This window comes from Amphiura filiformis, chromosome 17, assembly GCF_039555335.1.
Source record: "Amphiura filiformis chromosome 17, Afil_fr2py, whole genome shotgun sequence".
In the NCBI taxonomy this organism is placed as follows: Eukaryota; Metazoa; Echinodermata; class Ophiuroidea; order Amphilepidida; family Amphiuridae; genus Amphiura; species Amphiura filiformis.
In genome coordinates, this window is record NC_092644.1 from 3,804,270 (window position 1) to 3,824,754 (window position 20,485).

Consider the following 20,485-nt stretch of genomic DNA (forward strand, 5'->3'; position numbering starts at 1 on the left):
TTACACATGTGTGTGTATCTATGTTCGACCGAAAGTTGCTGTGGGGATGATGTTGATGGCGCCCATTGTTATATTGTTAACATGCAGTAGGCAGGACGTCTCAAAATTGCCAACTTGCGGTCTTAATGCGCATTTCGTGGTAGAGGTCAGATGTAGAGTCTTGCTCTGGTATTGCACCTGCATGTTCAAAATATTATTGCACTTAATGTGTCTATTTTGTAAATATTATAACGAAAACATTGCTATCCATTCCTCTTGGATTTTAATCAAAGTTCACCATAATTTAGGTCCCTTAAAGAGGAAGCCCCGCCAGAGCAGTTCTTCTGGGGTGAACCAAACCAGCCTGGTTATCAAATTAATCAATGATAAGGATATCTCTGAATTTGACTGGTGCTAATTGATGTTTTAATGTTATTGCATCAATTAACAATTTTCAAATTAGAGATAACCTTGTCACTGATTAATTTGATAACCAGGCAGTTTGGTTCACCCCTAGAAGAACTACTCTAGCAGGGCTTCCTCTTTAAGCAAGTTTATTATGCATAAGGTGGTATATGAGTAACATTATTATCTTTTGTTACAGATGTGTACCTGTAGTGCTGTGGGGTCATCAGGTATGGCATGCGATCAAGAAACTGGCCAGTGTGTGTAAGTGACCTAATCTTGATAACTCCCATTTAAAATTCTCTTTCGAATATCACAGGCCTATTATATATATTTTTATCAAATTTGAAATCCATTGATATTAATGGTTTATATATGTTCATATTTCAGATGTATAAAAGACTATACAGGTCGCATGTGTGACCAGTGTCCATTTGGTCATCGTCAATTTCCAAAGTGCAAGAAGTGTAAATGCAACGCTGCAGGACGAGATCCTGATTCGTGCCAAGGAGACAGGTGTGCTTGTGAAGATACCGGACATTGTACATGCAAGGTAATACACAGTGGCGGCACCAGGAATGTTTTTTCGGGGAGGGGGCATGGTGGTGGAAAGGTGAATTTCAAAATTGCAACAAAAAGTGAATATTTACGTAATTTTGGGGTTTTGGCTCAAAAGTGGGGGGCAAGAAAAATATATTTTTTGGGGGGGTTGACAGTGAATGAAATTTGTCCAGCATGACGTCTAGTAGCATAGCCAGGATTTCAGTGTGAGGGGGAAAAAGCCAAATTTCCGTCCCCATTTGTCAATTTTTTGTCCTTTAATCCTGAAACCTTTTTTGTGGGGGGCAGTTTGCTCCCCTGATGACGTCACAAAGTGTCACAGTAGCTGGAATGTATGATAACAATTTCTGTTTTGTCTTCATTAACTCTTTAGGAAAATGTACGAGGCAAAAAGTGTACCAAATGTAAGTCAGGAACTTTCTCCCTACAAAGCAAGTCCCCTGTGGGTTGTACAGAATGCTTCTGCTTTGGGACCACTGACTCTTGTGGAGAGGCAGGATACATGGTAGACCAGGTGAGTTTATTGATCGAATTGACAGGCCAGTCGCTAGTGCACTTTTGTTCGAAGCAGACATTTTATAATTTAAAGCACATTATTTTATCATTTAAAGGACAAAGTGGCCTAAGTGAACTATTGCATGACATGGTATTTTTTTTCGTAATATTTGCACAATTATTCATTCATTCATTCATTCATTCACTCATATTTTATTATGTGCTTCAAGCATAGGGATATGTTATATTATAGTTCACTTATGCAACCTTGTCCAAAATAATAAATGTCCCATACCTTAGGGGGCTGGCATTTTCTTCGGAAGGGGGGGTCCCAAAAATACTGGGGGGGTCATAGAATTTTCAGACCAAAAATAGGGGGGGTTATAATTTTTTTGACACCCAAAATAGGGGGGGTTATAGAATTATTTAGGGCTGGTGACTTAAAATTTTCAGCTGTCTTGCGCAACATTCTTTAACTTCGCAGTCGAAATGTGCGTACAATCTATGCAAAATTTTTACACGCTCCATGCGCCTTCTTTACACTTACAATAAAAATTTTACCGCGCTCCACACACTTTCTTCACTTTTAAGTTTTGACGCTCCAGCGCCTTTAGTTCCGCAATGAATAATTTTTCTTGAGTCTGTGTAGTTGGAAGGGGGGTCATAAAATTTTTGCCCGCGATAGGGGGGTCATAAAAAATTGACTCGGTCACCGACATATTTGGGACCCCCCCTTCCGAAGAAAATGCCAGCCCCCTTAATGCTTAAGAAGCATAGGTGAGGGATGAGCTGTGAGCACATAGCATTGTTTTGACCAATGACATGCATTGATGTATCCTTATGCACCTGATAGTATAATTAGAGAATAAAGGTATTGGTTTTAGCCACTGGAGTGCATCTATCGTCTCATATAATACGGGTGACATCATTATTTTATGTATTTTACGCCAAAAAATAATGATGTCGCCCGTGTTATATAAGACGATAGATGCACGACAGCGGCTAAAAACAATACCTTTATTCTCATTCTTAAACACTTCAATTCAAATAGAAATATCATAAGTATTACGAATTTTAATCAAATTAAATCCTACATTTTACAAGGAACTACCTAGGGCTTATAATTGATCAGTCCCGTTGTTGGTATGTGCCTCCGATTGGTTCAAATTCGTGTTGCAATGAGATTGCAGGAACGTTCTCAAGTGTTTAAGAATCTTGTTTATTGGTCAAAGCTGGCTAGTGATTAAATACAGATTGTTACTTAAATTCCATGTGGTTTTGCATGTATGTTTTCTTCCTTGTTTTTAGTGATATTCACCCCCTGAGTTAACTACCTGCCGATCTAACATTGTCTCTGATTGATCGATTATGTGATATCTTCACTTTAATCACCAATCAGAATGGAGCTTTGCAAATGATTCATCCCAATTTTTTTGCGTGTGAAGTTGTTTTAAAAATGTTGCTGATTGGTCCAATTGATAATGAAAACTTCTTTTTAACCAATAGGCAGGTAGTTCTCATGGGGTTAGCATGAATTATATTCAAATAGCTCAAGATAATCATAAGAAGATCACATGGCCTGTCATATTTGCATGATGTCCAAGGAAGAGTCAAATTGAATCAAGTCAATTTGAATTTTTGATATAATCACATGTTTGAAGGAAATCAGAAGGATTTCGTGATCCTCCTTTTATGACGTTTTTCGGAAGGTATCCACAATAAAAGCTTATTCCCCAAATTTCAGTTGTTTCCAATTTTGCGGAAAAGTGGGGATGAGGCTGTGGATCACAAAATGCCCTTTTAATATATCATGTTTATTTACTGTTGCTTTAATGCAGATATCTGTAAAAGAGGTGCCCAATGTGTTTGTAGATTCTTTGGGCCAACCAATAAATGAGAGCAATGAAGTAATGCTGGAAACCAACCAATCTTTCTTCTGGAGCCTTCCAGATGATTTCTTAGGAAATAAGGTATGATGCTATAATTTTATTTCACCTGTGGTAGGGATGTAGGTGCATATTTGTGAACCATGTATAGTAACCTAATTCAGAGTGTATACACACATGTACAAGGGCAGTTTGTTGGTATGCTAGTGATGCATTCAATGCCAAACTGAACATGAACAGGTCTTGCCGTTTGTGGCGAGCAAGACTCGCCCAAACTCGATTTCTATGGAGCGATTTTCCACTCGCCATAGACACTAAATATCGCTCACTGTGAATCTCCCATATCAGCCATCGAATCATCCAATTCAGCATTTAATTAATTCTGTGCCCCCTCCAAGTGGAGAAAGTCCCAAATTTTAGCACGCTTAGCAAGTATTTCAATAATTAATACATCTGTTTTAAACAGGAAGCCCTGTTTGCCCATTTCTCCACAGAAGAACTGACAATACACCTGTTACTTTGATGACAGACAACAGAATTTACAAGGACAAATTTTAACCTTGACTAATTCCCCAAGGAACTTCAACCAAAAGTGGGGCTTTCACTTTAAGACCGAAGCTCTACTTTATGCTCAAATTAGTGGTATTTGTGCAAATTCGACCACTCGTCTAGCATCATTCCAGTGAGTGATTAACCACTCGCCTTTAAAATCTAGTGGTATTTGTGATGCGATCAAGCAAAATCAGTTGGAACTCGGAAATATTACATTTTCAGTTTCTTATAGGATAGTAAAAAGCATTTACAGAGCTGCATTTTGCACAAAGCCCTGTTGAAATTGAACAACAAGTTCGAAAGATATGAGCAATTTAAAAGTTTCCAAAACAACAGAAAAACAAAAGGAAACGTTTCCTTTGTTTGGCTATATCTCAAAATCAATGTTTCCGAGTTTCGACTGATTTTGCTTGATCGCATCACATTTGTGCAAATTCGACCACTCGCCTAGCATCATTCCAGCGAGTGATTAACCACTCGCCTTTAAAATCTAGATGGCAAGGCCTGCATGAACAAAGTATATATCGTAATCAATATCATCGTATATTACTCTGTTCCACTCATCTGTCAGTGCTACATAGCCATATGACCCAAAAAACAACAATTGTACAGTATGTTAAGATAAAGAGTATTTATCGCGTCTGCCGTCATCTGTCAATCAAACTCGAGCACGGTTTGTTTACAAGTGTCGTGATAATGACTTGCTGAACGCGGATTTATAACCGGGCGCCTTATTGTTAATTTTGCACCTTTCGACATGCAAACCATTTCAAAAGTTAGGTCTTTATAGTAGGAAACTTTCTTAACCGAAGGCACCATGTCCACAATGCCTAGAAAAGCTGCTTTTTGCCTTGTAAAAGTACGTAATTTTTGCCATTTGCTGCTATTCCTTTTCTCCGATCAGCACCAGATAGATCGGTCTTCCTTTTACGCGCTGATTAACCTGTGTAAACCAATCAAAGATCGTATTTGACAGTGACATCAGACGCAATAAATTCTTTTTATCTCTGTCTTTAATTATAGTCCATATTATTTGTTTCTTTTCACAGATTACATCTTACGGTGGACTTCTTAAGTATCTCGTTGGAATAAAGTATAAGGATGATCCCTCAACGATGACAGAATCCGTGGATGATCTGATGATCCGTGGAACTAGTCACACTGTGGTTATGAACGTAGCTGATCCTGTGCCACGGAAATCTAGATATAAGTTGGACCTGATTGAGGTAACTATCAATGGGCTATTCCATTTAAAATCCACACTACCCCTGTGGAAGAATTAGCTAAAGTCTGCCACAGAGGGAATATGAGTTTCAAATAGAATAGACAATTAGGTAACTGGAGTAATACTCACTCCAGTTGTGGAAGATAGAGGTAAAGCCATAATACAGGGGGAGTGTGAGTTTCAAAATGATTAACCCTGAACAATTACATTTGAAAAACATACTCCACCTGTAGAAGATATTTCCAAAATCTTCCACAGGGGTAGCCCAATTCTATACAATGCAGAATATGTGATCTGGGTCCTTATTAGAGTGTAATTTGAAGTGAAATTTTTGCCTAAAAATCTATCCTAGTATTTTGCTAAAACATTTTTTTTTTAGCAGTGATACCAATCTGTTTCACTGTGAACACAGTGGTATATTACACATGTCAATCTGTGTAATCAGTTGCTCTTACTTTCAAGGTCTGTTCATATTGCATTGCAATTGCTTTGCGGTGCGGTGCCGATATATCGATTACTTTTTGCTGCAATTCAACGCAACTCATTGCATTTCCTAGTTAAATTGTATTTAACTTTATTGCAATGCAGTACTATGCAGTGCGATAATCAGTGGCAGCACCAGGGTTTTTTTTTTGGGAGGGGGGGAGTGAATCTTGGAGGGGGCAAAATCAACCAATTTTGCATGCAAATTGCCGCAAAAAAGTGGAAATTTGTGTGATTTGGGGTTTTTTGCACCAAAAGTGGTGGGGAGGCAAGTAAAATATTGCCACCAGTGCCGCCATTGGCGACAGTGCAACACACCGCAAAGCAATTGGTTAACCCTTTACTTGCCACAATTATAATATGTTAAGATTGTGTCAATCAGGAAATGCATTAATCTAATAATATCTTTTGCATTTCTAGCATAATTTTGTTTTACAAGATTCCAAGCCAGCCCGTGCCCCTACCCGTCCAGAATTTATGATGGTGCTACAAGACATTCAGGCAATACTTATTAAAGCGTCGTATGTAGAAAACCAAAAGAAGTTGAGGTAGGTCAAATCTTGATTGCTTGTTACAGGTGCAGTCCAATTTTACATATCAAAATCATAAGACACCCATCTCTACAGAAAAATAAAGAAACCAATTTTCATCTTATATTGATATACTTGTGATGTCATCTGGATCGCAAACTCTTGCTAAGTTGTAGCACCCCCCTGTCCTTATTAAGACCACATGGACTTAAAGGAAGTGCAGATCCTCAACAAAGAACCATGGTACTTCGAAAGAGGAGTCAAAGAGGCCATCTACATCCGGGACAACCAACCTTCTCTGAATAAGGACAGGGGTGCTACAACTTAGCAAGAGTCTACGATCCAGTTCTGATGTCACAAGTCAAGAGTTGTCAAATCGATCAATGAACTGGATCGTTCTGCTGACGAAGGTTCTAGTGTAAACAACCAAAAATTTCAGGTGAGCAATTTTATGTGTTGTGAACAGAAGTTCAATTCTTCATTTATTTGAGATGAATATGGGTACTTGTGGTATTTTCAATCTCTATGAAACCACACATAGACCATTCTAGTACGAGATGTTATGATAAGTTTTGAAACCACAATGTTTTTCCAGCGGCTACTTTGAGCCACAGATGATATTTTGTGTGGTTCCCAGTATGCTGTTACCGGTCCCTAGTGGACACAATACCATAAACAGTAGTGGACTGGTACTTCTTAAAAATAATGTCCTTGACTAGTGTCAGCCAAAGTTTTGTTTAAAAGCACAGGGCAACACTGATTGCTATTTAATATATTTGGTTTTGTTTGGCAGACTTGTCGATGTAATGATGGAAACAGCATTACCAGCCAACGAAACTACAAGCACAAAGAAAGCACAGGGTATAGAGATGTGTCAGTGTCCTACAGGATATACAGGACTGTCATGTGAGGTAAGATTAACCCCATGAGAACTACCTGCCGATTGGCCAAAAGGAATATTATGTCCAATTTAGAACCAATCAAGTAGGGTATTAATAAGATCATCTGCAAATGCAAGTTTGACCATGAATAGTTGAAAGCCTAGACATAATTGGCTATTGAAATGAACATTTCAATATTAACCAATCAGAAATGCTGTTAGTATCCAGGGGGATAAGGCAGTTTGGCAGAATATATGTGAGATGTAAGAATGTACAAAAGGGATACAGACTAACCACAAACAGCCAAAGTCTCAGCATCACCCGATAATGTGTGCCGATCGTTCCATGAAGTGTGACAGACGAAACTGCTGCGCACGTACCATGTATTTTACAGACTCTATCACGTATACATGAAGGCATGCAATGCTGGAGTGAGAGTTAGACATGTACAATCAAATGATCGGTCCTCATGAATATGCAAGAATTCACAGCATACAAAGAATGGGGACTTTGACTGCTGGTGAATAGTCTGTAGTCTATGGATGTAACAATTAGCCTTCATTTGTTGCAAGTAATACAAAACAGGTTAAACCAAGAACTGATTCAATACTGTCAAGAGTGCTAAGCCTTTGGTGGCATTATAAAGAGGTAAAAGTATTTCATATCAAATAATCCATGTTTCTTACTTCATACCTGGGCACTACTTCACCATTTAGATACATGATTATTATATTTGTACACATCTATATTTATTGGTTACTTTCCAGCAATGTGCCAGTGGATATTTCCGTGTTGCCGATGGTGCATACCTCGGTACCTGTGAGCCTTGTACATGCAATGGTCACTCTAGTATATGTGATGATAGTACCGGTGTTTGTGAGGTAGGTGAACAGTTACCTTATATGAATTATAGGTTAACAAATGTGTATCACTTGTTCGGAGTGAAATTGTACTATTAGTTACCCCCTGCTTGTTCACGAAATACTGTAAAATATGTATGGTCTGGTGCCGTATTCCATGAATTTTGTGAGAACAAACAGGGGGTAACAATTTTATCCTTTAGTGCATTCTATAAGGAATTCTATTATCTTCTGACTTTTTCGTAAACTTCGCTGAAGGCATTTAGTTACAGAAAGTAGGCCAGTTTCTTTTGCTTTTGAAAAGCGCAGCCATGCAACGCGTGAAGTATGCGCACGAGTCTTGGGATGTTGTGCAAGCTGCTCACACAGCTGATTGAGGTCAGAAGTTCAACCCAGAGGTCAATCAAGTTCCTGGATGTAGCTTTTAAGTCACCTTTCCTAGCCAATCAGAAATAGTGTTTATAGTTGCCATACCCAGAGGTCAATTAAATTCCTGGATGTAACTTTTTAGTCGCCTTCCTTAGCCAATCAGAAATAGTGTTAGAAGTTGCCATTCAACCCAGAGGTCAATCAAATTCCTGGACATAGCTTGTGTTGTGTAAGCTGCTCACACAGCTGATTGAGGTCAGAAGTTCAACCCAGAGGTCAATCAAGTTCCTGGATGTAGCTTTTAAGTCACCTTTCCTAGCCAATCAGAAATAGTGTTATAAGTTGCCATACCCAGAGGTCAATCAAATTCCTGGACGTAACCTTTTAGTCGCCTTCCTTAGCCAATGACTGTTTGTGTGGAAGGAGCGACACCAAACTGGCTGCTGGGGAGACTAGGTTAAACTGGATTTCAACCTGAGGGGAACCCAAGACCTCTGGTTTTTATGCTTTCATTATGTGACTTAACCACCAAATGTAATGTTTGTTTCCTTTGTAGGGTTGTGAACATAACACAACAGGTGATAGGTGTGATGTATGTGCATCTGGTTACTATGGTGACGCTACCCAGGGTACACCTGATGATTGTCAACAATGTGCTTGCCCAATGGTTGATGCAGGCAATAAGTGAGTGCCAAGTTAAATTTTGTTGAAAGAAATTCATTCAAAGTGATATTATTATATGAAAGGTTGATTTTATAAAGTTATTGCAACTGCAACTAATTGTACTTACACAGAAATACCTACATATTCGTCACTCGGCAGAAAAACCTCGTATGTACTTTTTGCCCTTGAACATGGATGAAGCAAACCATTCAATATAATGTCTACAACTACAAGGCTTTATCCATTTTCAAGGGCCAAAAGTAAATATGAGGTGTTTCTTGCATGTACTTTTGGCCCTTGAACATGGATGAAGCAACCTCTTCAATATAAAATCTACACCTACAAAGCTTTATTCATGTTCAAGGGCCAGAAGTACATATGAGGTTTTTCCCCCCCAGTGACGATATTGGAGATAAATTCTAAAGATATGTTGATTTGTCCTTTCTCCAGCTTCAGTCCCACATGCGAGTTGGCAGAGGATGGGACACACAACTGCACAGCATGTGAAGTAGGCTACACAGGAAGATTCTGTGAAAGGTAAATGTACTATTACAGAATTAAAGAATTGACCCTTATGAGGTTGCTTATGGATCAACCACCACACATTGTTGTATACCGTACTGACGCGAGTATAGTCCCACCTTCTTTTTTTTTTAAATTCGAGTATAGTCCCACCCCCCAATTTTGAAAAATGTTCAACCAAAAACGGGGTGGGACTATACTCGCGTCAGTACGGTAATTTGTATCTTTCCTAGCTGTCAATAGTAAGATTCAAAGATCAGGTGTATTCCAGTCTGTATTTGTTTACATCGTGAAGAAGACAATTTTTAGATAATCTAGATCAAAACTATTCTGTTTTAAATGATTCAAGCACTCGCCAAAGAAACCAAACCAAAACTCAAGTTTGCAACATGTTTATATTTGTTACCATTGGGCTATTCCAGTTGAAATTCACAGTACCCCTGTGGAAGATTTTGGAAATATCTTCCACAGGGGGAGTTTTCAAATGTAATTGGTCATGGCTAATCATTTTGAAATTCATACTCCTCTGTATTATGGCTGTACCTATGTCTTCCACAACTGGAGTGAGTATTTCAAATGGAAGTCACCCAACTGTCTAGTCTATTTAAAACTCATACTCCCTCTGTAGAATACTTAGCAAAATCTTCCACAGGGGTAGTGTGGATTTTAAATGGAATAGCCCATTTTACCATTTTAACGGTATGTTTTTGCTCTTGTTCTCTCTTTCAGATGCGCTGATGGTTACTATGGCAATCCCACAATTCCCGGTGGCTCTTGTCAGCCATGTTTATGTAACGCCTTAGGTGCTGTCAATCAAGTTTGCAATCAAACTGATGGCGCTTGTAACTGTCTCCCAGGGGTAGCAGGACATCACTGCGATGAGTGCGAAGAGAGATATGTAGTTTCTGTGGATGGATGCATGTGTAAGTTCCCTTCAGTGACATAATCACAACGGCTGGGTGATTGTTCAACTAGTTTGGGGGTCTGAAGTAAAATGAATATGATGTATCTTATTTGCAGTTGTGTTTACTGGTATCAGGTGACATGCATGTTAACCCTATGAGAACTACCTGCCGATTGGCCAAAATGAAGTTTTCATTATCAATTGGCCCAATCAGCAGCATTGTTAGAATAATTTCCCCACGCAAATAAATTAGGGTGAATTATTTGCAAAGCTCCATTCTGATTGGTGATTTAAGTGAAAATATCATGTAATTGACCAATCAGAGGCAATGTTAGATCGGCAGGTAGTGCTCAGGGGGTTAAATTACTATATTTAATGACATTTCCAGGAAATCCTATCATTTACAAGGGAACAATAATCAAGGGTTTTATATAGCATTTGTATTTCCATAGACTTTACGTACAAAATAGGGGTCACATGTCTGGCCATGATTCGAGTTACCTTGAACTTTTAAATTTTCATTTTATATCATCTTAAACAGAACAGAATTCTGCATAACATATCTGAAAATTACTCCGCATTTTACATCCACATTTTGAGAAAATATGCGCCATATAAAAAGGTCAGATTTGCATGGGTTTACATCCAACCTTCAACCACATTTTGACCATGTGTGTGTTCATGTGCAATAAACATCACTCAATTTTTTGCATTTTCTTTTCAAATTTGTACAGATCACATTCACAATTTCTACACTAAAATCACTAATATTGTACCAATTTGGCACTATTTGTATTATGTGCTTTTACTGAAAACCGCTTGACAGGCTGATTTATTAGTGGTTTGAATTGAAAACCCCTGATGTAGTTTTTCAGTCACAATTGTGACCCGCTCTGACAAAACCAGGAATAATTCGCATTTTTGACATTTCATGATTTGAATAAAAATGTAAGCATTAGACAATAAGCTTTAAAATGATACCAAAATTATATAAATAGCATCTACACTTTTCAAGATATGGATAGTTTTATAAATGATACCTTGATATTTTTGCCAAATTGCTATTCTGAGTAATGGGCCAATTAGTTTCCTGGCTTACACAGGATTGAATAGGGATTATCATAGTTCAGCTGTTATTTATTCATTAAATAAACCTCTTTTTAATTAGACCTTTCAAGTCCCACAGTCAAATACCATGAAGTTAAGAATTCACAAATTTCATTTTTTTTTTTGGGAGTGTCATCTTTAAAGGCCTATAACTCAAAAAACATGTCTGGCGACTTGTTTTGTTGAAGCTGGTCACATTTGTGTTGTTTACATGCATTTGTAAGTGTTTATTTTGTATTTTCTTTTGTACAGCATGTGATGATAATTGTACTGGTTTACTACTGGACATGCTGGATGATATGGAAGACAAACTATTGATGGCCAATTTAAGTGGTCTTGTACCAGCACCATGGCAGGACCTCATTGCCTTGGAAAATGCAACAAAACTGGTGCAGGTGGGTGCAGAATTCAAACTCTACAAGATGTCTTTTCACTCTGGATGTCAGGGGCAAATTTAAGGGGGCGCCCCCTAATTTTTGCAGAGCGGCTTCTGACTTTGTGTATTTTTAAAGAGCGGCACCTGATGGCTTGGCGCTCCCCCTATTGAAAATTCCTGTATCCGACCCTGGATGTTGCAAGATGAAGAGGCTGTAAAAGGTTGTCTCAAACATGGATCAATGTAGTAATTTTGAAGACCAATACTTCCATTATCACAAAATATCTTGAATTTCTGTATTTTAGCCATTACTCTCTCAATGTAAATGAGTGAAAAAGAGAGTGGTCTGAGGGTTCACTTGATGAAAGAATGAACCTTTCATCTCTGAAGATGAAGAGATGCTAAAAGGTTGTCTCAAACATGGATCGATGTATTAATTTTGAAAATCAATACTTTCATTATCACAAAATATCTTGAATCCCTCTTGGCTGTATTTTAGCCATCTCTCAATGTTAAAGAGTGAAAAAGAGAGTGGCCTGAGGAATCACTTGATAGCCATGAAAGAATAAACCTTTCAATCTTTGAAAAGTAGTAGAAGTTGAAAAGTGTTATTTTGATAGAGATTTGTAAAGGTAGTCACATGACCTAATGGTGTTAAATGTCACTCTTTTCAGAATGGTCCCGGAGTGGTACCTCCATAGTGGAATTTCACTCTTTATATCTATGCCCTGCATCACTGCAAGACCAATCTGTTTTGGGGATAAAATTAGGTGTAAAATGTTCTTGTTTAGAGGATCATTTTGTTGTAGGGCGATGTTTGTCAGTTTCTGGTTATTGTGGAAACAATAGGTCACACATATTATACATTACTAGCGGGTACCCGCGCTTCGCGCGGGCCCCCGCTAGATGAGTAAACGGGAGCGGTTAGCACAAACGATGGAAAATGGTAATCATGACAATTGGTATCGATTTAACAGCTCAATTATTAGGGCCTACTCGGTCAGTGATGTGGTACAATTTGTTGCCTCCATTTTGCAAACGATTTCCTTTAGCATAATCTTTTGCGTAATTTTTGTACCAAACGCCCTTTTGACTTATTTTTTCTTTGTCTTTCCTTTTTTTTCTTTCAGTTTCTCTCTCTATCTCTTTCCATTTCTTGCTTTTCCGTAGTGGCGTGCGCACGTACATTGAAAGGGGAGGGGGAGGTTGTTCAGTTCCCCCGCATGGAGTCTGATTAGGAGTGTGAAGGGCAAATTTTTTCCGCTGAATTTCCGAATGACCAACAAAGTGGGGGAATTGCCCGCCTGCCCCCTCCCCTTTTACGCACACCACTGCTTTCCCGTTATTTCGCTCCATTTCTCTCCTCTTTATTTTCTTGCTTGTTCCCTTTCTTTCTCTCTCTCTCTCTCTCTCTTTCTTTCTTTTTCTGTCTGTCTGTCTTTTTGTCTTTCCCATTCTTTCTTTTCGTTTCTCTCACCCTTTCTCTTTCTTGTTTTCTTTCTTTCTTTCATTCTTTCATTCTTTCTTTCTTTCTTTCTTTCTTTCTTTCTTTCTTTCTTTCTTTCTTTCTTTGTCTTTCTGTCGTTGTCTTTCTTTCTTTCTTTCTGTCTGTCTGTCTGTCTGTCTTTCCTTCGTCTTTCTTTCTTTCTGTCTGTCTTTCTTTCTTTGTCTTTCTTTCTTTCTTTCTGTCTTTCTTTCTGTCTGTCTTTCTTTCGTTGTCTTTCTTTTTTTCTTTCTGTCTGTCTGTCTTTCTGTCTTTGTCTTTTTTTTCTTTCTTTCTTTCTTTCTTTCTTTCTTTCTTTCTTTCTTTCTTTCTTTCTTTCTTTCTTTCTTTCTTTCTTTCTGTCTTTCTTTTTTGTCTTTCTTCTGTTTGTCTGTCTTCTGTTTGTCTGTCTTTTTTGTCTTTCCCATTCTTTCTTTTCGTTTCTCTCACCCTGTCTCTTTCTTGTTTTCTTTCTTTCTTTCTTTCTTTCATTCTTTCATTCTTTCATTCATTCTTTCTTTCTTTCTTTCTTTCTTTCTTTTTCTTTCTTTCTTTCTTTCTCTCTCTCTGTGATTTTTTCTCTCTTTCTTTCTTTCTTTGTCTTTCTTTCTTTCTTTCTTTCTGTCTGTCTGTTCTGTCGTTGTCTTTCTTTCTTTCTTTCTTTCTTTCTGTCTGTCTTTCCTTTGTCTTTCTTTCTTTCTTTCTTTCTTTCTGTCTGTCTTTCTTTCTTTGTCTTTCTTTCTTTCTTTCTTTGTGTCTTTCTTTCTGTATGTCTTTCTTTCGTTGTCTTTCTTTTTTTCTTTCTGTCTGTCTGTCTTTGTCTTTCTTTGTCTTTCTTTCTTTCTTTCTTTCTTTCTTTCTTTCTTTCTTTCTTTCTTTCTTTCTGTCTTTCTTTTTTGTCTTTCTTTCTTTCTTTCTGTCTGTCTTTCTGACATTCTCTTTCTTTCTTTCTTGTCTGTCTGTCTGTCTCTGTCTTTGTCTGTCTTTGTTTGTCTTTGTCTTTCTTTGTCTTTCTTTGTCTTTCTTTGTCTTTCTTTGTCTTTCTGTCTTTCTTTCTTTTTCTTTCTTTTCTTTCTTTCTTTCTTTCTTTCTTTCCTGTATACATATGTACATGTGGGTTTCTGATTAACCTCATATTTGGCCATACTAAAAAGTGCCCATTTTTGCGGTCTTTGTGCGAATTTGTTCCACTTTTGCACGCATGTATGTGGCCGTTTCTTTCTTTCTTTCGTTCGTTCATTCTCTCTTTTAAATTTGTTTCTGTTTCATCAAGTAGGCCTATACTATAGCAACATTGGGTTTCAAGAAGGTTGAGTTACATAGGCGTAACTTCAGGTGGTGGGGTGGGGGAAATGGTAATTATGGCAATTGGTATCGTTTTTACCAGCCCAATAACGCGTGTTTGCATATTAGAATTTGACCAAAACACAAATCCATTTTGCGTATTTTTGGTAGGCCATACATTTTTTTAACTTCTTTCTTTCCATTTGTCACTTCCCCTTCCTTCCTTCCTTCCTTCCTTCCTTCCTTCCTTCCTTTCTTTCTTTCTTTCTTTCTTTCTTTCTTTCTTTCTTTCTTTCTTTCTTTCTTTCTTTCTTTCTTTCTTTCTTTCTTTCTTTCTTTCTTTCTTTCGCTCGTTCTTTGTTTTCTTTGATCTCTTTTCGACACATCCTTCCGTCCTACCTTTCTTTCATTCCTACCCTTTCCCACCATTTATTTACTTATTTCTCGCCAGGGCTCCTTGTCATTAAACCTTTCTTTCCTTTCCTTTCTTTCTTTCTCATTTTCCCTCTCTGTGTCGTTTTCCTTCTATCTATATCTCTTACGTTAGGTTTTTCTTTCCCTTTCTTCTACTCTGTCTTTCTTCCTCTCTAGGCCTACTCAAGTTATAGTCAAACGCATCAAAACTCAAAATTTATTTTCAAATTACAAATTTACATACCTTTAAATCAATTGCGTGTAGCGTGATATGGACAGGCATGTGCCTCCGATCGATCTGAAAATGTAGAAAATTCCACAGGAAAATTGCCGAAAAACTGCGGCCATCAAGCCCCACCCATGGTCGGTGACCCCCCTCAATATGATGACATAACTGCTTAAAATCTTCTAACGGTAGTAGCATTTACTGTCGCAATTTTCGTACCGTCTCTGCCATTTTTGCATCTTGAGGTTGACGCGTGCTCGCTCGCTGGGTTGCTATGCGTGTAATGCGTATTAATGTGCGTGAGGCCTATAGCATGGCAACGAAATGACGGGCCACCATTGGTTGATCCACCAAATAAATCCAAATAATTATTTGTATTTATTAATTTATCTATATGCAATTACCATTCATCTGGAAATGCTAGAACTTATTTATTTATCTATTTATTAATTTATTTGTCATCTATAATCTATGACATGATACCGATGAATCGATCAGTTCCTCTTCAAAGTATCGATTATCGGCAAGTTCCTCTTTAATAGTATAGATATACTTCGTTAATATATTCTTGTTCATTGATTGGTTAAAAGTGGATCACATGACCAAAATAGTTCTACCATCAGTACTCCTATCCGTAAATAGTACCTCTAAACCGTAAATAGTATTTTCAATGTCCCGGGTGAGCCGTAAATAGTACCTCCAAGCCGTAAATAGTACTTTTGACCATGACTTCAAGCGTCTGGCGCATTCGATCTTGACGGAACAGTTCCGCTGCTGTAATTGGTTAGCCCGATTTTAGCATATTCGATTTTTTTTTGAAGGGCAAAATATAGGTTGTGCTTAAATTGGTCGGGCTGTTCACTCGGGATAGAAGCTGGAGAGTCAAAACGTCAACTAATTTTCTTTTAACCAATCAATGAACAAAGAACATATTAATGAAGTATATAAAACAAATATATACTGCCTTTATTTGAAGTTCTGGTTAAAACTATGGTCCCTCGTTGAAATCAATTAATACTATTGATCTCATCTCAGGCCCATAGTTTTAACCAGAACCTCTCATGGCAGTATATATTTGTATACTATCATCATTGAGTATGTTACAGGTATACATAATTTTGATCCTGTGAATATTTTGCCTCTATACAGATGGATCTCATGGTGTACACTGATCAACTAGACTATCTCAGTGTACAAATGATGCCTCTATTAGAAGAGTCCAGCTTGGCTCAAGATGTGCACAATCTACATGTGAAGGTAAGACTATTTGTGATGTGTGGTTATTGCAATATCGGGAGTCCTTGTTATGAGGGCTACCAAGGAGGTTAGACCAGAGAATCCTCTCTCAACCATGTTTGTGTGCTTGATTGCTTGCTTGCTTGCTTACTTCCTTCCTTCTTTCCTTCCTTCGTCACTGCCTTCCTTCCTCACTTCCTCCCTTCCTCACTTCATTCCTTCCTCACTTCCTTCCTTTCTCACTTCCTTCCTCACTTCCTTTTTCACTTCCTTCCTTTTCACTTCCTTCCTTCCTCACTTCCTTCCTTCCTCACTTCCTTCCTCACTTCCTTCCTTCCTCACTTCCTTCCTCACTTCCTTCCTTCATTCCTTCCTCACTTCATTCCTTCCTCACTTCCTTCCTTCCTCACTTCATTCCTTCCTCACTTCATTCCTTCCTCACTTCCTTCCTTTCTTCCCTTCCTTCCTTCCTTCCATATGTGCTGCCTCAAATAGTTGAGGAAAATGTACTGCTTGTGTGCATGGGCAGGAACAATTAACATGACATTGAATCCCTCCTCCTCCCTTCCTTCCTTCCTCCCTTCCTTCCTTCCTCCCTCCCTCCCTCCCTCCCTCCCTCCCGCCCGCCTTATCTAAACCAAACAAACTTTAGATTATGATACTTGTAGGCTTTATTTACAAGAATCTAACATTTTTGATGTCAATTGTTATTATTTTCAGGCAAATAATACCTTAAAAAATGCCATGGCTAAAGCACGGGACAGCAACGATACAGTTATGAGAGCTATCAACTTGGAAGGAAATGTCACCTCATTATATATGGATCTCAGGGGTAGGTACATGTAGTCAGAGACAAACTAATTAAGTTAAATAACCGAAAAATATACTAATTAACATAATAAAAGTTTATGGACTGTGAAGTGTACTGAAGCTTATGGCTTTGTGCCTGTGCATATTGCACTAAAAATCACTGCTTTCTTTGGTCATTATTTGCCAGTGATGAAATAGTAAATTTAGCATGGGATTATTCTGAAAACTCAAAATTCAAAATCAGAATCAGAAGTGTTTAGGGACATTGGCACTTTGTAGCTTATCAATTTATTACTTACATTTAGATTATTAGAGATCTTCCCCCTTTTCATTGTTTGTGGGCCCAATGCTTAATGCTTTGCGTGCTAGCGCACCATAGGCTTTAACATAAAAAGTTTCAAGTTTTGAGATATTTTCGCAAAATATCAAGAGCTATTTCAAGAACCACTGAACCAATACAGTGCTTGTTTGTACTCATTTTTATGCATATTAATGCTGATTGCTAATATGGTCATGAAAATGTAGAATTTAGGAATTTTTAAAGAAAATTTTAAAATTGTCATCTGCAGACAACACCCATGTGGAGAGAGTAAAGGTGCAATAGTGTTAAAAAATTCTCAATTATTGTAACGGTAAATGTGAAAAGGTGTTGTTAACTTTTTTCTGTTTTGTTTTTAAATAATTTGTAACTATGTTTACTTTTCAGAAACACTTATGAACTTAGAGGACTCATTTCCTGTTAGTAATCTGACTGTAGATGAATCAGCCATTCTCCTTGCCAAAGCCAGGAAGATTATCATGGAGATTCAAGATCGGGACTTCACAGTAGAAAACCTGTTAGCAGACGAAGAACTCAGGTAAGACCAGATGTTTGTGGCTTTGATTTGTATGAAATCAGTAAAACCAAGAAGCCAGTCAAAAAAGACAATTGCACTGTATGTAGATGTAATTGAATTCTGCCTTCCATGCACCAGACGGGGCACCACATCAACGGATTTACTTTCCTAGTGACATGAGTAGATGCATTTATAGTGGTTGTTTTTTCTGACAATATTGGTGTAAAAATAGCATTTTTTTGGGGTGTTTCTTTGTAAGTTAATAATAATAAGAGTTGCAATATGCTCATGAAATTAGACTTATAATTGCATATGGCTTAAAGGAGTATTTCGTGATCCTAGCATCCTCTTTTTATGACATTTTTCAGTAGATATCCACGAAAAAAGCTTATTTCCAAAATTTCAGTTGATTCCGATTTTGCGTTTGCGAGTTATGCATGATTATGTGTATTACACTGCTCCATAGACAATGTGTTGTAATTTCGTTCTGGTGCACCAGAACGAAATTCAAATTTGGCGATATTTTTGCTAAACGAATTAATCTGCAAGAAATATTTGGTACATAAATATTATGTAGCCAGAGGTATCCAGTGGTGTAAAAATCTCAACTTTTTTTGGGAAAAGTGGGGGGATGAGGCTGTGGATCACGAAATGCCCCTTTAAAGCACTGGCCCCTGTTCTATCGGACTTCTGCATAATGCATCTCTTACTCTTATGATGACACTCATCAATGCCCCAGGTGGGGTCAAATGACAAGGATTTGTGTTGTGCGCTTCGAGGACTGCTTTACATGCCACAAAAGTGGGCTTTGATGCTTTGCTTAAATAACTTGGAGTCTTGTTATTGTGGTAAAGGAGCTGGGAGTGAATTCCAGTCCTTAATTGTTCTGGGATAATATGAATATTTATAGACGTCCTTGTTGACTTGTAGTTCTTGGTAGCTATTTGTATGACTCCGTTTGGCGAGGCGGTGGGGTGGGCGAAGTATCTTTTGCACTGGAAGAGCCAGGTGACCATCAACACGTCAAGCCTTGTATTCTACCACTCAACAAGTAATGCCTTGTTCTCAACCTATACTCATAAACTATACAGAAAGTGGCATAATCTTGAAAAAACACCTATTTTGGCGGCCATTTTGAATTTTAGCCATCTAGATATTCATATGGCCATTATATTAATGGCAGATTTGGAATCAGCGGCCTCAAAAACATATATAAAGACATATTACTTGGTGCATTTGGCCTAAAACTATACAGAAAGTGGCAAAATCTTGAAAAAACACCTATTTTGGCGGCCATTTTGAATTTTCGCCAAAACCCGACCTTTTTATTTTGACAGATTCTCTTTCCTGATGCAATTTGGACATAGAAAAACTGGTTCCTGTGTAAGTTTGCAGAAAAAAGTCCTTGTGTGCCCACCCCTACCATAAGTGTTAAGGGCCATTGTTATCATATGTTGACTTTTTGACTTTCCAGTGAGTTGGGCTTATATGATACCTTAGTGGTAATTTGTACACATTCATACCTTGTTTGTGCTTATAACTGCACATTGTCATCCTTCAATAGCCCTTAATTTGTCTTTGTCTCTCTTTTCTACAGACTAGCAAATGAAACATTACAAAGCCTTCCCGGTGACTATACACGCATCATGGAAGCGTTACATAAGAATGCAGACAGGCTGACGGGCAGGGCAAGCAATCTTACAGATCTACTAAACGAATTATTGGATTCATCGTTGATGGCTAATAATATGACCGATGTCACTGTTGAGGTGAATGAGAGAGGCAACAAAGCTGTAGCAAATATTAAGGTGAGTTATTAACCCCCTGCCGATCTAACATTGCCACCGATTGGTCAATTGCATGATATTTTCACTTTAATCACCAATCAGAATGGAGCTTTGCAAATAATTCACCCCAATTTTTTTGTGTGGTGAAATTATTCTAACAATATTGCTGATTGGTCCAATTGATAATGAAAACTTCTTTTTGGCCAATCGGCATGTAGTTGTCATGGGGTTAATATGGTATTCTTGTCAAACTGGTGTGTGATCATAACAAAAACATGTTCATCTCAATCATCTGTATTATGATATATGGGATTGTTTACTGATACAGTAATGTACGTTTTATTATTAACTTTTTGTGCAGTGCAACCAATTTATTTCAAAAAAGAGACTGCCATACTTGAGTACTTGTTGTTTCACTCCAGTTTAGTCAGAATATTTATGACTCCTACAAGCCACTCTTGATTATTACTTACAAAGGCGTGGTCCGGTTTTTCCTGTACCGTTGTCTATCTTGGATTGAGGCCTATCATTAAAACAATATGTTTCCAAATTTTGGAATATACTATGGACCAGCAGTGTTCTTACGAGAAGCAAAAAAGGGTAGAACAATA

General features: G+C 37.9%; 1 protein-coding gene across 1 annotated transcript in view; it reads left to right on the plus strand.

The window, feature by feature from the left end:
• Positions 1-20,485, plus strand: part of LOC140138325 (laminin subunit alpha-2-like) — a 188,060-nt gene that overhangs the window by 104,668 nt on the left and 62,907 nt on the right. The window contains exons 22-37 of the mRNA XM_072160235.1: positions 584-648; positions 775-937; positions 1,319-1,459; positions 3,279-3,410; positions 4,928-5,104; positions 6,007-6,134; positions 6,910-7,027; positions 7,765-7,878; positions 8,783-8,910; positions 9,340-9,426; positions 10,141-10,334; positions 11,675-11,817; positions 16,355-16,462; positions 17,162-17,273; positions 17,958-18,108; positions 19,685-19,895. Of these exons, the coding sequence (XP_072016336.1) occupies positions 584-648; positions 775-937; positions 1,319-1,459; positions 3,279-3,410; positions 4,928-5,104; positions 6,007-6,134; positions 6,910-7,027; positions 7,765-7,878; positions 8,783-8,910; positions 9,340-9,426; positions 10,141-10,334; positions 11,675-11,817; positions 16,355-16,462; positions 17,162-17,273; positions 17,958-18,108; positions 19,685-19,895 (2,172 nt within the window). The remainder of the gene's footprint in view (positions 1-583; positions 649-774; positions 938-1,318; positions 1,460-3,278; positions 3,411-4,927; positions 5,105-6,006; positions 6,135-6,909; positions 7,028-7,764; positions 7,879-8,782; positions 8,911-9,339; positions 9,427-10,140; positions 10,335-11,674; positions 11,818-16,354; positions 16,463-17,161; positions 17,274-17,957; positions 18,109-19,684; positions 19,896-20,485) is intronic.